The sequence below is a fragment of the Lygodium microphyllum genome, chromosome 7 (assembly GCF_053477565.2).
Source record: "Lygodium microphyllum isolate KBCC chromosome 7, Lygodium_microphyllum_v1.1.10, whole genome shotgun sequence".
In the NCBI taxonomy this organism is placed as follows: Eukaryota; Viridiplantae; Streptophyta; class Polypodiopsida; order Schizaeales; family Lygodiaceae; genus Lygodium; species Lygodium microphyllum.
The window spans coordinates 156,238,475-156,253,982 of NC_141141.1; the positions used below are offsets into that span (position 1 = coordinate 156,238,475).

General features: G+C 41.6%; 1 protein-coding gene across 4 annotated transcripts; it reads right to left on the reverse strand.

Annotated features, from left to right (window-relative positions):
- Nucleotides 1-3,090: 3,090 nt before the first annotated feature.
- On the reverse strand, nt 3,091-7,949 carry LOC148034119 (uncharacterized). Of its 4 annotated transcripts, none has more exons than XM_087682137.1 (15): nt 7,827-7,949; nt 7,456-7,696; nt 7,290-7,367; nt 6,902-7,007; nt 5,775-6,832; nt 5,496-5,619; nt 5,194-5,312; nt 4,993-5,104; nt 4,824-4,916; nt 4,659-4,720; nt 4,407-4,537; nt 4,231-4,301; nt 4,085-4,137; nt 3,911-3,977; nt 3,091-3,456 (listed from the first exon to the last, which is right to left on the reverse strand). In XM_087682137.1, exons 1-15 carry the CDS (start codon nt 7,840-7,842, stop codon nt 3,322-3,324), a joined length of 2,466 nt encoding a protein of 821 aa, XP_087538263.1. In that variant the 5' UTR covers nt 7,843-7,949; the 3' UTR covers nt 3,091-3,321. The 4 variants fall into 4 exon arrangements, 3 of the variants coding, with proteins under 3 accessions (XP_087538263.1, XP_087538264.1, XP_087538265.1); XM_087682138.1 differs by having other exon boundaries at nt 3,319-3,456; nt 3,911-4,005; XR_015691434.1 differs by lacking the exons at nt 3,091-3,456; nt 3,911-3,977; nt 4,085-4,137; nt 4,231-4,301 and having other exon boundaries at nt 4,467-4,537; nt 4,824-4,891.
- Between the last annotated feature and the right edge of the window lie 7,559 nt (nt 7,950-15,508).

Below are 15,508 nucleotides of genomic sequence, written 5' to 3' on the forward strand. Positions count from 1 at the left end.
TAAATGACAAATTCAATCCATGGACAATCAACTTTAGAGACTACGAAAGCTAACACTAAAGGCATGCAAGGGGATTAGAAGAAATATTTGAAGGTGCTTCACAAAATGTAGTTAGAGCAAAAAAATTGAATGATAATATCCATGTGTTGAATGAGATCCGAGTTTTATTATGGGATATGCAAAATAAATGCAATTAAGATTGCAATAATTCAAGAGTTCCAAAAGCAATTTACTCACCCAAGGAGAAAATTGATCAAGTGGAAACCTAAATTACATTCAATCAAGATGGCTAGTAATCAACCACTACAAGAGTTGAAGGCCAATTATAGTAGGCATAATAAGTTGTGTTGCACAACAAGCTTTCTAGAATAATGTTCAAGCAACAAATAAAGACCATGCAAGCTAAGTTTCAAGTTGAGAATAATACAATCTTGAGAGTTGAGAATGACATGTTGACTAAAAGGTTGCATGATCTTTTGCAAGTGGAGAGGAAAATTATGCAAGGTTCTGATGTTGAAGGAGACGGTGCAATGGCTATGCAAGGAGAGTATGAGGAGATGAATGAAGCACTATAGAAAGATGTATTGTAAGTTTACAAAAGATTACAAAGAAACTATCTACTTTAATTTCACCACCTTATAAAGTTTTGAAACACTTTGGAATTAGTTAAAAATAGAGATAGCTTGTTACAAGAGGATGACTTACAAGATAAATGCAAAAGTTTTGAAGCCCAATTGCATGAAGCAAAAGAGGAATTAAGGGCTAGTAAGATTCTATTATTGGATTGTAAATGGAGGGAGCTCTAATTCTACTGAAAGTAAAGAGCAACACATTATGTAGTTCAACAAAGTAAAGTTGTTAACTAAAGGGTGTGGATGTGGAAGTGTTGAATGCAACTACAAATTTTCAAGAAAAGCATGTTGATGTATTTATAAAGTATAAGGCTTGCAAACTCAAAAGCTTGAAAATACTTAGCAAGTTCAAACTCCAAGAAATGAGACTACCAAAACTATTATTTCAAGCTTACTATTTCTATTCATAAAGAAATAGTTTATTAAAACAATCAGCTTGATGTAGTAGAAGCTCAAGCTTCTAACAATGATTCAATTTAGTTGAGAGATCAAACTCAAGCTCATTTTGATCCAACATTTGCATTAGTTCCATACAACTACTAGTTCAAGTGATCAACCTATGTAATCAAGAGTCTATCTTTCAATTTATGTACATAATGCTTAAAACTTTCTACTATTCTATTAATGTATTGTTTGTATAACTATGCTACAAGGTTGCCAACATCCAAATACTATGATTGCTAAGCTTTATATGCAATTGCTCAACATGGCTCATTTTGGTGCTAGTGTCTAAAGTGAAGTTCAACTAAGCATCATAACATTCATACGTACATAATGAAATATCAATGTAGTGAGTCAAATTTTGGACTTTCATAAAGTCCATCAACTAACCTATGCTAACCCTTAAGGCCTTTCCAACACATGAGGTATGAAGCATCCCTTAGGCTTCAACTATCTTATGTTTTAAAAGGCTAATTATCATTGTATCTAACATTTATTGTTGATAAGTTCAAGATAGCATTTGTTATGTATTCTCCTTTATGTCTTGAATCTAATATGTTGTATGCTAAAGATCATTACTTCTAACTAATTTGTGCCATGCAATTATAATATGGTTGCCCTTAAACATTAGCCTATGCTGTTCATGAAATATAATGATATAGGTAGACTAATACATAGTTTGATAAGTTCAACCATTGCAATATTTTTTCCCTTCGAATTGCCTTTATTATTTACATTCCTAAAACGATTTAGAGAACCATCTACTTAGATTGATAGTGACACAATGGAAACTTCTAACAAAGCACAAAGATGTAAGAACTACAACATGGATATACCTTGGCAAGACTTCTACAAAGCGACACTCAAATGCCTAGAAATGTAAATCCTCTTCTTGAAGAGATGAATATGCCACAATGTACATACAATAGCAAATTTTTTAAGAATTACAAAAATAGTGTCTCATAATGACCAAAAAAAAATCAATCTAGCAAATTTGTAAGCTCATGTTAGTAATGGTTAGTTCTTAGATGGAATTAGAGGTTCCAAAAAGATGTCCCATTATGAATGTGTACTTGCAAAGTTACATAGAAAACTAAGTCTAGTAGTAACAACTACATCCTCCAAAATTGGTGCATCCCTCTTACCAAATTTTTCAAAATTGCCAATATGCTTGTAGCTACATGACACTCCACTTGCAATATATCTCTAAAAATTGTTTGCATGTATACGTAACATAATTATGCACAAGTACTATGCACATGTTAACACATTGTATTTTCATACATCCACCCATGCATGGTTTTTTAACTATGCAAATAAATAGATACACAATGGATACATTTGCATTTACATGAGTTGAAGAAATGCATGAATACTTTTATGTGCAAAATGGTAGATAAGCACATACATTTATGTCATTATCTTAGACAATCTTCAATAATTGCTTGTTCAAAGTAAGCCTAACAAATGATTTTCAACAATTAACTTGTGTAGTATATCTCAATTCACTACTTGCATTACTTGGTCTAATGTCCTATTTGGTTGAACTCATCAATTTTGTTTATTGTGGGTTTTTTTCTACCTTGAGCACCTTCATGTTAGTTTGCATCCTTGCATAAATTTTGTGAGGTGTCTTAAAATAGAAATCAAAAACATTTTATTATGTATGTCAAGAGTGCATGCATGGTTTACTAATGTTAGAATTGTTGTTAATTTATCCATATAATGATATGCAAAGTTAATGAGTATATGCTACATAATGATTTTATATTAAGCCATTGGAAAATGGGCCTTTCTGTCTCCCTCCCCCTCTCTCTCTCTCTCTCTCTCTCTCACACACACAGGAAAGATACACTTCCGTTAACCATGCTACTATCATGCAGGTAAGCAAAATGGCGATGTCAAGGTCCTTACTGACACAGAGACACAGACACTTCCATTAACCGTGCTACTATCATGCAGGTAAGCAAAATGGCGATGTCAAGGTCCTTACTGACACAGAGACACAGAGAGAGACAGAGACAGAGAGAGAGAGAGAGGTGGAATGTTCTTTTAACCAATACTAGGTGTAAAGTTCACTTTCCTGATCAGAAGGTTGATCAGCATATATGCCTCAAGGCTCCGGCGCATTTAGACGAAGCAAAATCCAACGAGGTCACTTTTGTAGACGAGGTGCATTGTCGGCAGGTTCAAGCATTCAAATCAACTTGAATGGAAGTAATTTATTCGTATCCACTCTGGAAAGGCATTACCGACCGGAATTGCTTCTTCTCGAGAAGAGTGGAGCAAAGAATTCGTCTTGCAGGCATGCCTGGGCTGAACCATAGGACATCACTCGTTTCTTCAGTGCTCGAAGGGCTCGCACGTCCTGATGCAACCTAGGCTGACATAGTGGAAGAATCCCGAATTAAAAGCAATATCAGTCGGTGTCTGCTGGCAGCAATTCTGAATCATGTCAACAGAAACATTTTCGGTCTTTCTACAAAGGGCATTATGCTTTCCAGCACATGGACTTCTCCTTTGCATATTGTGCATCAGTGCAGAGTATCATTGTCTTACAATACATTTGCTGCGGTAGCTGGGTGCAATTGCAGTGTAGGCCAGCAATAGAATTCAATCGATGTACTAATGAAGTATTCCAACTGGGGCCAACCACATTGATAAACTTGGCAACAAATGGAATGCTTCATTGTCTCAGCATGTGCAAAATGTAGTATTACACTGCACTTGTTAGCAATGTATATCCATGTAAAGTCATTTTCATAACATGTTCATCAAATGACAATCTTATAAACAAGCATGAATATCATCTCTAAGAATGAAGAGACTTTACTTACAAAGGCCTTCTTTGTCAACAGCACATCGATCAGGTACTGAATCCAAAGGCAGTTGGTCTTCAAAAAGCTTTTTAAAAAACAGAAGCAATGAAAGCCTGGTAAGAGCAACAAGGAGCTTCAAACAATTGCGGAAAAATTCAACGCTTAAAGCTCTCCTTAGTCTAGGTCAGTTACCTTTCGTCCCAATGCCCTTTTGTCAAGTGAAGCATTTTGCGGTATGTTTCTGCCTGAAATCCTCCAGAAAGGTCACATCTAACAACACAGAAGGCTTCTACACTGACCGAAGAATCCAAAAACTGGGCATATCAAATGTGTCTCACCTGAATATCCCCCTTCCGCCCTTCAAACAAGGCAGGATCAGCTGACAAGTCAGAGAAGAGCACATGTTTGCCTGGCGAAAGAAAACGAGTTTACAAAGGACTGAATTTGCATTTTTGTTTTTTGTTGGCAATTTAGATGAGACATCCGAGGTAAAGCGCGTACAATAAGTCTTTACCAGTGCGAACTCTTGATAAAGTAAAGTCAATAATATGCACGAAAAGGCCGCATGTATTTGCAAACATGTCTTCTCCACTCAGCTTGAAGCACACTTCTTCCTGATCCGTTCGGGCCAGTAATATGTTGCCCCTGCATTATTGCAATTGCATATGAGAAACAAGATATGACAATTCTGCTGCTTCAGATCAGAAAAAACCCAGAGAGACGTCTGTTGGGACTAGTCTTAATTAAACTGTTGATTGATTTGGACCAGTGTAAGTCTCGATGCTCCAACTCGCAATTTTCCTCTGCAACAGCTAAAGCAGCAACCACCTGCAATAAAAACACCACCTCTGAATGAGAAAGAGAGGCAGCTTGGCATTCATAAAAGTAGCCCACATTCAAAGCACGCATTGCTGAAAGTTGTGGGGGAGACCTGGCTTAGAAGACTTGTTGCTTCTTCATAGGAGGAAAGAACAAAGCTTTCCAGATCTTTGCCCCCGTCTGATAAAACAAAAAGCATGTACATCTGAAGGGTTTGGCACGTAAGTGACCAAATCCTCATGACAAAGAATTTGCCAATCATTTACAAAAAGCAAGGGCACCTGTTTCTCTGGAAAGATACTAGGATGATCATTGTCAGATGCATGCTCAACATCCCATGTTTCCCATGCATTTATCAACTCCTGTCCATATGACCCCTGGCATATCTTTACCCTGCATATATATATATATATGGAACTCAAAAAACCCAGAGAAGACACCAAACTAGTATTGAATGAACTTGAACTCCATACTGTACGTACGTTTTTGTCTCTATGAAGTTGTTGCATAAACTGGGATTTAGTGCAGACGCTTTTCCACCTCCCCTAATTCTATTCAGGGTTAAAGTAAGAAGGGCTTCTGTGCACATGTCTGCTGGTGTCTGCACCATGAATCACAGATCAAAAACACCAATTTAAAAGCAGTCTCATATCTATGGAACAGGGCTAATCAAGATGGAAAAAGTGGTGAAAAAAGCTGATTTAAGCTGTAAAAAAGCAGTCTGAAATATATTGAACAAGGCTTTCCAAGATGGAACTTGGTGATTTGGTTAAAAGAAACAAACCTTCTGAGCTTCGCCATTTACTAAGAAATCTCCATCCATTGGGACAATCTTGAAAACCATGCCATTTGCTTTGAACGCTTCACCAAAGGTACCTTCGCCTAGCTTTACAATCGTATTTGTAGTACTGGCATTGCATTAGGGCATCAGGAAACATTCTCACTGCAATGTATTGTAAGATTTACAGAAGAAAAACACAGCCTTGCCCCTAAAGCTGATTTTCAAGCCCCAGAGACCATTGCAAAAGCAAGACAGAACATGTAGCAAGAGGCAATTAAGCACCTAAGTTGCAGAATCACTTCGTTCAAGATCTCTGGTTCTGTCTGACCACAAATGTTTAGGAGAGCTTGAAAACCTGGGATTGCATCTACATTCCAAGACCTGCCATCATTAGGCCCCTGATCCGTGCTCTGTTGCTGATGATGGTCAAGCTCTTCTTGGCAATCAAGCCCTCTGAATTTCTCAATGAGCCTTAATGCAACTTCATCCTCAAGACCACTCTTCTCCATCATAATGCCAGGATGGCAATTGAGACTTTCTTTTGGACTGCCATTCCCTGTCTGAAGCTCCCCAGATGAGGATGTTATTGAATTCTCCTTATATGAAATTCCATTATTGCTGTCATGATCATCATCCACAGTTGACTTTTCAAGGACATCATCATCACTTATGCAAACAATCTGAGGAGCAGTTTGTACGGGGGAAACACAGATAGCCTGTGCACTCTTCAATTGGTATTTTATCGGTTTACGATCAGAAGAATCACTTTCAGCAATGATATTCACTGTACTAGTAGCAAAAATCAATTGCTCTTCAGAATCATCATCATCACTGAGGTATACAATGTCTGGAGCACCATGCACAGAGGAATTGCAATTAGCCTGCTGATTCTCAAGCATACTACTAGGAACCCTCGTGTTTTTGTAAGGAGCACCACCTTCCTGTAGAACACTTGCTTTCTGACTTGAACGATTACATAGTTTTTGTTCAATGCATGCCGAGGACTGCAGTAACCTTCCTGACCTCGAAACCTGCAAGCTACAACAGGAATAAGGGGTCTCAAGAATCTGACTCAAAGGATCTCTCAGGACTGAGGCAGAAACAGACGGTGTATCTTGATTGGATTCTCCAAAAGCATCTTCTTGGACAGCTTCAAGGAGACCTCCCTGGTAACACGGAACTCCAGGAATCACCGCATGCTGCCTCTCAGAATTCTGCTTCGACCAATCTTTTGAAGGTGGAGTCTCTTCTTCAAGCTCAAACGCATCAACTTCTGCAAAGTACTTGTTCTGCTCTTTAATAAAGTCTGCTGGGGCTTCCACTCTTTTCTTTCGATAGACCTGTCATGATTCCTAACTTAGTGATGGGCATAAGAGGCAGACTGGGATTCCAAGTGTGTAAGCACATACATTCGGAGATGAAAATGACCGATCAACACTGCTGCTGTTAGATTGTCCCATGTTGAATGTGCAGCTGGATGAGAAGGCATATGCATCAAGGGCACTGATGCTACATCTGTACAGCAGTAGCATGAGACCATTTAGCTTGTGTCTACGTAGTCCTTGAAGACCGACTATTTTAACTGCAGTCTGTAGCGATCACATGCATCAATAAAAGAAATCTGAGAGAACTAGCAACTAACAGTGACTTTCTTCTATCAACTGAGGCATCGTCTTCGTGTACAATTAAGGCTGTAAGAAACTTGAGCTACTTAGCAGCAACAGGATAGATTTATTTGGTCGGCTCTGTGAATCTCTGACATGGAGTTAAACACGAGTGCAAACTATGAAAATGGACCTGGACGAAAGGGAGCGGTTGATCCAGCCGGGGCGGCTCTTGCGTCTAGAGGTGGAGAGCTTTGGGGCACCACTTTTCCTGCCAAAAAAATTGCAATGCAGGTCTAATGAAAGGGCGCAGATTTGTAACATAGCAGCTGGTAGGTAGGCACCCTACAACAACTCACACTAAGGTGGAGGGCGGGCAAAGAAGCAGCAGCTGCTGCTGCGGCTGCTGCTGCTGCTGCTGCTCCTCCTCCTCCTCCTCCTCCTCCTCCTCCTCCTCCTCCTCCTCCTCCTCCTCCTCCTCCTCCTCCTCCTCCTCCTGCTGATGCTGCTGCTGCTGCTGCTGGGTGCTGTTTTGGTCCTTCTTGCGATTATCAGCATAAGAAGAGCATCTGCGGCGGCGTCTGTAGACCGATATCGCCCCTGCAAGAAACAAAGAAGTAACCACACAAAAAACAACAGATTGTGAGCGATTAATTCAAGTCAATTGTTAGGTGCAAATTTTTCGGAACATGCAGAAGAAGAAGAAGAAGAAACGAAGTGACTACCATACCTGTAGTGCTCGACATGACCGGACGAGAATTTGTGACAGAGAGAGAGAGAGAGAGAGAGAGAGAGAGAGAGAAAGAGAAAGAGAGAGAGAGAGAGAGAGAGCAAGCAGGTGAAAATGATGATGAGTGAAAGGATAGTGGAGGCTACGCTGCTGCAGTACAATCAAATTTGAAAGTTAGGAAAGGGCGGGGCTCTCTTATGTAAGGATTAATCCCATCTAATCTCACTTTGGACTAGTTTGGCTAAGCCCAAGTACCTAGTTGTTTGTTCCCGTGGAGAAGTTCTTTGTTGGGAGGTGTTTCCAACCTGCAATCAGCTTTTTTTCTAATGCACAAATGTATTACCTAGTGAAAGTACTAGCATTCCTTGTGCGTTTTGCAAAACTTCCAAGTCCCCTTGCACCTCACACACACACACACACACACACACACACACTCTCTCTCTCTCTCTCTCTCTCTCTCTCTCTCTACGCACCTGCCTTACATCTCCCCGCCGCACTAGCTTGCTTCACCATCAAGCCCACCTTGCTCCTTCACACTAGCTTGATGCTGCCATTTGCCTACCTACCCCACTCGCCTTGCTCCTCCACCTACCTCACCTTGTCAACCACTTTGCCCCAATTGCCTAACTGTCGCTACCACCTTGCCCCACACATTGTTGACATAGTTGCCATCATCGTTGTCGTCCTCTAGTCCACCATCAAGAGCAGCAATTGCTATAGGCCTCACCCGTCGATTGCTATAGGTCCCACCCACTGCCACACCGAGAGAGAGAGAGAGAGAGAGAGAGAGAGAGAGAGAGAGAGAGAGAGAGAGAGAGAGAGCAATCAGCCACCCATCACTGCTCTCTTTCCTTTGTGCTTGCCTATTCCACTACCACCACAAGAAGAGAGAGGGGGGTGGAGAGGTAGTCATTACTCCTTAGAGAGGGCGGTTCGTTGCTCCTTGCCCTCTACCCTTGCATTGCAACTACTACCACGGGGATCTCTCTCTCTCGTGACCTGTCTCTGACGTGTGTACCTGTCTTTGACATGACTGATGTCTCTCTCTCTCTCTCTCTCTCTCTCTCTCTCTCTCTCTCTCTCTCTCTCTCTCTCTCTCTCTCTCTCTCTCTCTCTCTCTCTCTCTCTCTCTCTCTCTCTCTCTATATATATATATATATATAATGCAACTTGTCTCTGATGTGATTGATGTCTGACGCGATTGAATTGAAGTGTGAATGCTAACATGAATATACCTAACGCAATGGATGCATTGAAACATGAATGTTGATGTGAAGTATTGATACGATAGTGACAGCCCTGACTGATAATAAGGGGGCATTGGCAGTGGTAGCTCTGACTGACAGTGACAGCTCTGATTGATAGTGATGGCTCTAACTAACAGGGAGGCTCTAACTGATGTGAATGTGATTATGCAATAGTGACTGTTCTAGGGATATTGACATGGATACATGTCATGATCAATGCACTGACTGATTGACAGTGAGACTGGTTCCAGCACAACAATGAGATTGTTCCCAGCAAGGGATTGCTCATCAGTCAAATAGGCAGAAGGGCTTGCTTTCTTGGCATTGAGTGGATGTCTTAGTTTGCTAGATGGCACAGACTACCGAAAGAGAAACTAGCGGGCATGAAACTGAACTTGGCACACAACCAATCGGGCTGATCACAGGAGGCACTGCATCAAAGGGACGATACAATACTCCAATTAAAGATGAAAAGTTCTACTATAGACGAAATAGAAGGAGAGCTCTTGAGATTGCAACAATATGTATACCAAAGATTGATAAGGTAAGAAGTGATATGAATGCAATGTATGAAACATGGGGAAAGGAATTAAATGCTAAAATGGGTGCAAACTTGAAAGTGTGTATGATGATGTGGGGCAACATGCAACAAAAAGTGATGAATGACATGGATATAAAGCAAAAAGACATATATGGCAAATTGCACAAGACATTCAAAAGGGAGCTAAGTGCTGCTATAGATGAAAATGGAAAATCGTGCATTATTGCCTAGGATGATGCAAAATACAAAGAAATCAAGGTTGACTTGCAGGTTGATATGACTGATAACTTGAACAAAGTAAGTAATGCCTAGAAAGTAGAGTTGGATGCATTGAAATTTGATAAAAATGCTCACATAGCAACCAAGGATATGGAGATTGCTAAATTGAAATGGTAGTTAGAGGCATGTAAGAAAGAATTAGCGACACACGAGTCAACGGTGGATGCACAAACAGCAATGCCAATTGCACCGAAATTAAAGAAAGAGGTGGAAAGTTTAAAAAAGGAAATGCATGCATGGGTGAATGTGGTAGAGGGAGCTCAAAAAAAAGTAGAAAATGTCAAGCATACAATGAAAGAAAATGCACAATGGATTGAGGTAGTCAAAAGAAACAAAGGGATGCCGTAGAACAAAGTAGAAATGATGAATGCAACACTAGAAGAGGAATCAAAAAGGAAACTTCATGCATTATGTGTTTGTGTGTTTGTGTGGTGGGATGGGTTGGCAAAGGAACCCCTCTAAAGAATGCTAAAACACTTTTGTGCTAAAATGGGTGTGAATGAGACACGCATTATGGATGCATGGAGGGTAGGTGATCCAAGTGACAAAAGAGGTCAGATCCTCATGCACAAATTCGAGGGCGTGGATAATAAGAGGGCCTTCCTCTCAAAAAGAAAGACTTTGAAAGGTGAAAAGGTTTATCTCGATGAGGATCTCACACCCGCATAGTTAGATCATAGAAGGGCTAGCATGTCAATGGTGTTGGAGGCACATAAAGAAGGCTCTTAAGAATGTTGTTTATAGAGATGGCAAAGTAATCCTAGCAGAACGAAGGTCACAATGACGGTACGCAGCCTATGAGACATTAAGGATGTCCCTTTGGAATTCTAATGGTTCAATGAGACTTAACGTAGGATATTTTGAGGATATTTCCATGGGAGTGATATAGCTATGTACACAAAAACACATCAATGTATAAGTTCTAGATTACTAGATGTTGTGGGATACAAATGGGAGAGTGTTTACAAGCCTCAGCCTCACATGCCAAGAAGAACTAGAGGGTCAAGTAGGGTTGCTATTCTTTATTGTAAGAGCCTCCAAGACATGATTCATGTGGTGTCACGAGATGTGCAAGCTAGATATATGTGGGTAAGACTGAGGATAGGATGCTTGAGGGATCTATATGTTGCAGTATGTTACTTCCCACCTACCAATTCAACATTTGCCCCTAGGGAGAGATCACCATTTGAAGTACTACATGAGGACATTATGGGGAGGGATCACCATTTGAAGTGCTACATGAGGACATTCTGAGGTATGCAAGCATTGGGGACGTACTACTAATGGGAAACTTTAATGCTCAAAGAGGAAGTGAGCAATCAGCCTTTTATGATACTGAACATGAGATGTTTAGCATTAAGAAGTGCTCATGGATTAGCTATATTCAATGGCTTATCGAGATAGTTGAGAGCAATGCTTTCACTTGTTGGAACAACAAGAAGGGAGCCAGCATTGTGGACTATGTAATGGGGTCGCCAACATTAATTCTAGAAATTAAGCATTTTGAGATATCTAACAAGCTAATCGATATAGGAGTTGACCATGTAATCCTAAAATTCACCCTAGCATGTGGTCAAATACAAGAAACATGCATACATGTATACACATTTTTGCACTATGAGTTTGTAAAGAAAACTTCACATATCTATAGTGATGTAGTACGAGATGGCTTAAGCAAGTTAGACCAGCATGAACCAATGGAGGATGTCACTAAATCTCTAAGGAAGGTTTTATATACAACAACTATAGAGGCATTCCCATGTAAGATGGGCTCTACTCCACCACCACGCAGATGCACTACTCAAAATGCTTGGTATGATAATGAGTGCAGACAGACTAGGACGACCCACCTACAAAGGGATATTGCACTAGGGATATGCACACACAAGCATACAATGAACATCTTCCATCATCTTGTGTGGAAAAAGAAAGAGGGATTATCTAGCCAAACTAGAGTTTGAGATGTATTTGTTGTGGGTAAAGGTACCTCTGCCTAGCCACCCGTGTATTATTGAAAGGTGAGAAGGATCGAAGCTCACACACGAGAGCTATGGCGGGAGAGCAAGAGCAAGATAGAGAGAGACTCAAAGTGGGAACTCCAACAACCACAATGTGTGGCCGGGCCTTCCTTTATTCAAACTGTCACTAAAAGAATAAAGAATAAGTGATTGTGACCGACGTTTGCCACCTGCAGTGTGCAGTGGTGGGTATTGTTAGTGTAGTAATACACGAGCGGCTAGGCGGAGGCACCTTTACCCCCAACAACCTCCCACTTAAAGGCGATTCTGCCCCAATGAGAGAGAAAAAAGAAAAGACATTACAGCATGTACACATGTACAACAGGATGAGGAAAAAGACGTCATCTCATCCCATGCCCATCAATCTCCTGAGAAAGGCAAAGCGCTCGGCAATGAGGCTTTTCTGAGTAAGTTTGCAAGATTCTACTCAGTTGGAATCTTGACAAGGTCAATAGTCATGTCCTCAACGACATCACGAATTAAGTGATACCTCACCTTAATATGTTTTGTCTTCGCATGGAAGACTGGATTCTTGGCCAATTGAATGGCACTCATAGAATCCGAATGCAGTGTAGGCATAGCATTTGTCATACCAAGGTATGCAATCAAAGGGCCTAACCAGATAGCCTCCTTGCAAGCCTCTGTGGTTGCAATATACTTGGCCTCTATAGTAGAAAGAGCCGTACACTTCTATGCCCTGGACATCCAAGAGATAGCCCCTTAAGCATAAGTGAACACATAGCCAGAAGTGGACTTCCTACTATCTGCATATCCTGCATAATCTGAGTCAGTGTACCCCACGACTCCTGTATCCTGGCTACCATAACAAAGATACATATCTCTTCTGCCTTTCAAGTACCTCATGATACCCTTCACGGCATCCCAATGTTTCTTGCCAGGTGTAGCCATATAACGAGCCACAACCCCAACTGCAAAAGCAATATTTGGACGGGTGGCTATCATGGCATACATAAGACTGCCCACGGCTGATGCATAGGGAATCTTGGCCATTTCGACCCTCTGCTCATTTGTCTGTGGACAATCGGTTTGTGAAACCTTCACATGAGAAGGTAATGGACAGCCAATAGGCTTAGCATCCTGCATGCGGAAGCGCTCAAGGACTTTATGAATGTACTCCCTCTGTGGACAGATAGAGTAGTCCCTGAGATCTATCGCACGTAATGCGCATACCAAGTATATGAGAGGCTTATCCCAAATCTTTCATCTCAAAGCTCTACTTGAGTTGAGCCTTAAGAGCATCTAGCTCCTCATGAGTTGTCCCTATTAAAAGCATGTCATCCACATGAGTACCAAAATCAGTAAAGAACCATCACGGGCTTTCTCCGTGTACAAGCACGGATCCATAGCACTGCGGATGTAGCCCTGTGACTGCATGAATGCATCAAACTTATGGTACCATTCCCTAGGTTCCTATTTCAAGCCATATAGACTCTTCTTTAGCTTGCACACTAGGTGTTCCCTGCCAGGGTCTACAAAGTCCTTAGGCTGCTCCATGTAAATCTCATCATGCAAGTTCCCATGTAAAAAAGCCATCTTGACATCCATCTAGTACAAGTCCAGGTCAAACTGTGCAACCAAGGCCAAGTCTAAACGTAGGGTGGTCATCTTGACCATAGGAGAAAAAGACTTCATCAAAGTCAACACCATGCTCCTGCTTAAAACCCTTAGCAACCAATCAAGCCTTATATGCCGGCTTGGGGTGTCCAGGGGTACTTTTCATCTTGTACATCCACTTGCATGGCAAAGCCTTCTTACCCTGAGGTAAGGAAACCAAATCCAAGTGTGATTCTTTTGCAATGAGTCAAGCTCAAACTGCATAGCCCTCTCCCAAGAGTGACAATCACCCTTGCGCATAGCCTCATCATAAGTGAGAGGCTCTCTTGCATCTATAACCAGTACATAATCCATAGAGGGCGCAAAACGGTGAGGAGGTCGTCTATCTCTAGTAGAACACCTCAAGCTAGGCTCTGCTATGCCTGACTGACATCATGTCTAACATCAACATGTCTAACATCTGGGCCATGAGCATCAGGTGATGCTGCGCGGTGTCTAGCTGGCCGTGGAGCGGACTGAATGGGAGCAGGTGGCTCCTCCTAAAAAATAAGTCAGCGTACCTCAATCACTTTCTCAGGCTACATATGCATTTTGTCCTCATGAAAGATGACATCATAGCTGCGGATTACTTTCCATGCCTACGGATCCCATAGATGGTAACCCATCTTTCCTGCATCTCCATAGCCAATGAAAATGCATTTGACACTTTTAGGATCCAGCTAATTGCGTTTGTCCTGGGGCACATGGAAGAATGCCTCACATCCAAAGATACGCAAATGATCATAAGAGGGGGCTTGCCTGCCCATACCTCCTCTACAACCTGAAAGTCAATGCCACTCCTAGGTGACCTGTTAATGAGATGCATTGCAGTAGTAACTACCTCGGCCCAAAAGTACTATGGTAAGCCAGCCTGGCTAAGCATGCTACGTACCCTTTCCTGAATGGTCCTATTCATGCGCTCAGCCATACCATTCTGGGGTGGGGTGTAAGGGGCGGTCAACTGACGCTTAATACCCCGCTCATCACAAAATTGCTCAAAAGCACATGATACATACTCACCCCCATTATCTGACCTTAGGCATTTGAGCCTTTTCCCATACATGTTCTCTGCCAATGCAAGCCAACGTTGAAATGCGTCTAATACATCGGATTTTCTTTTTATGGGATAAGTCCAAACCTTACGCAAGTAATCATCTGTAAAAGTAACAAAGTACTTTGCCCCACCAAGTGACTGACAGGGCATGGGCGCACATACATCATCTAAGTGCACAAGAGCCTACGGCTCACCCATGTGTTTCTTGCCAGACTTTTTATGCATATTTCTAGCCTGCCAGCCATACAAACAATGATCACAAGAATCAAAATGCGAAGAGTCAAAAGGCGAAAGATACTGCAAAGCACGGAGCATTTACATTTCTTTAAGAGACATATGTCCCAAACGAGCATGCCAAAGGGATACATAAGGAATAGAACCCACAGACAAAACATGATCCAATGTAGCTCCAGATACAAGTAAGGGATAGAGGTTGCCAGACTTGGCACATCTTGCAAGTACAAGCCTACCACGAGTAATCTTCCATGCAGAGTCTCCAAAAGATAGAAAATACCCTGCATCATCAAGCTGTCCAGCTGACATAAGGCTACGAGTCAACGCATGTACATGGCGTACATCATGCAAAACAAAAGAGCTGCCAGAAGGAAACTGCAGCCTAACATCTCCAATGGCCACAATGTTAAGAGACCTATCATCACCAAGATGCACAGAACCAGCCATGGTACGATAGGTATGAAACCAATCTCGACAGGGTGTCACATGAAAGGACGCACCCGAATCCAAGAGCCAGCACTGCGCATACATAGAATGTATCTCAGAAGCCTGCAAGGCATCGCATGAAGAGGCTGCAAGTATGTAATCATCATCTGAATCAGTGGCCTACATGACATTAACCTCTTCTATCTTCGCACTGGACTTTGCAAGTACAATACTGCGCTTAGAAGACTTTTCCTGCACTTTTTCTTTTC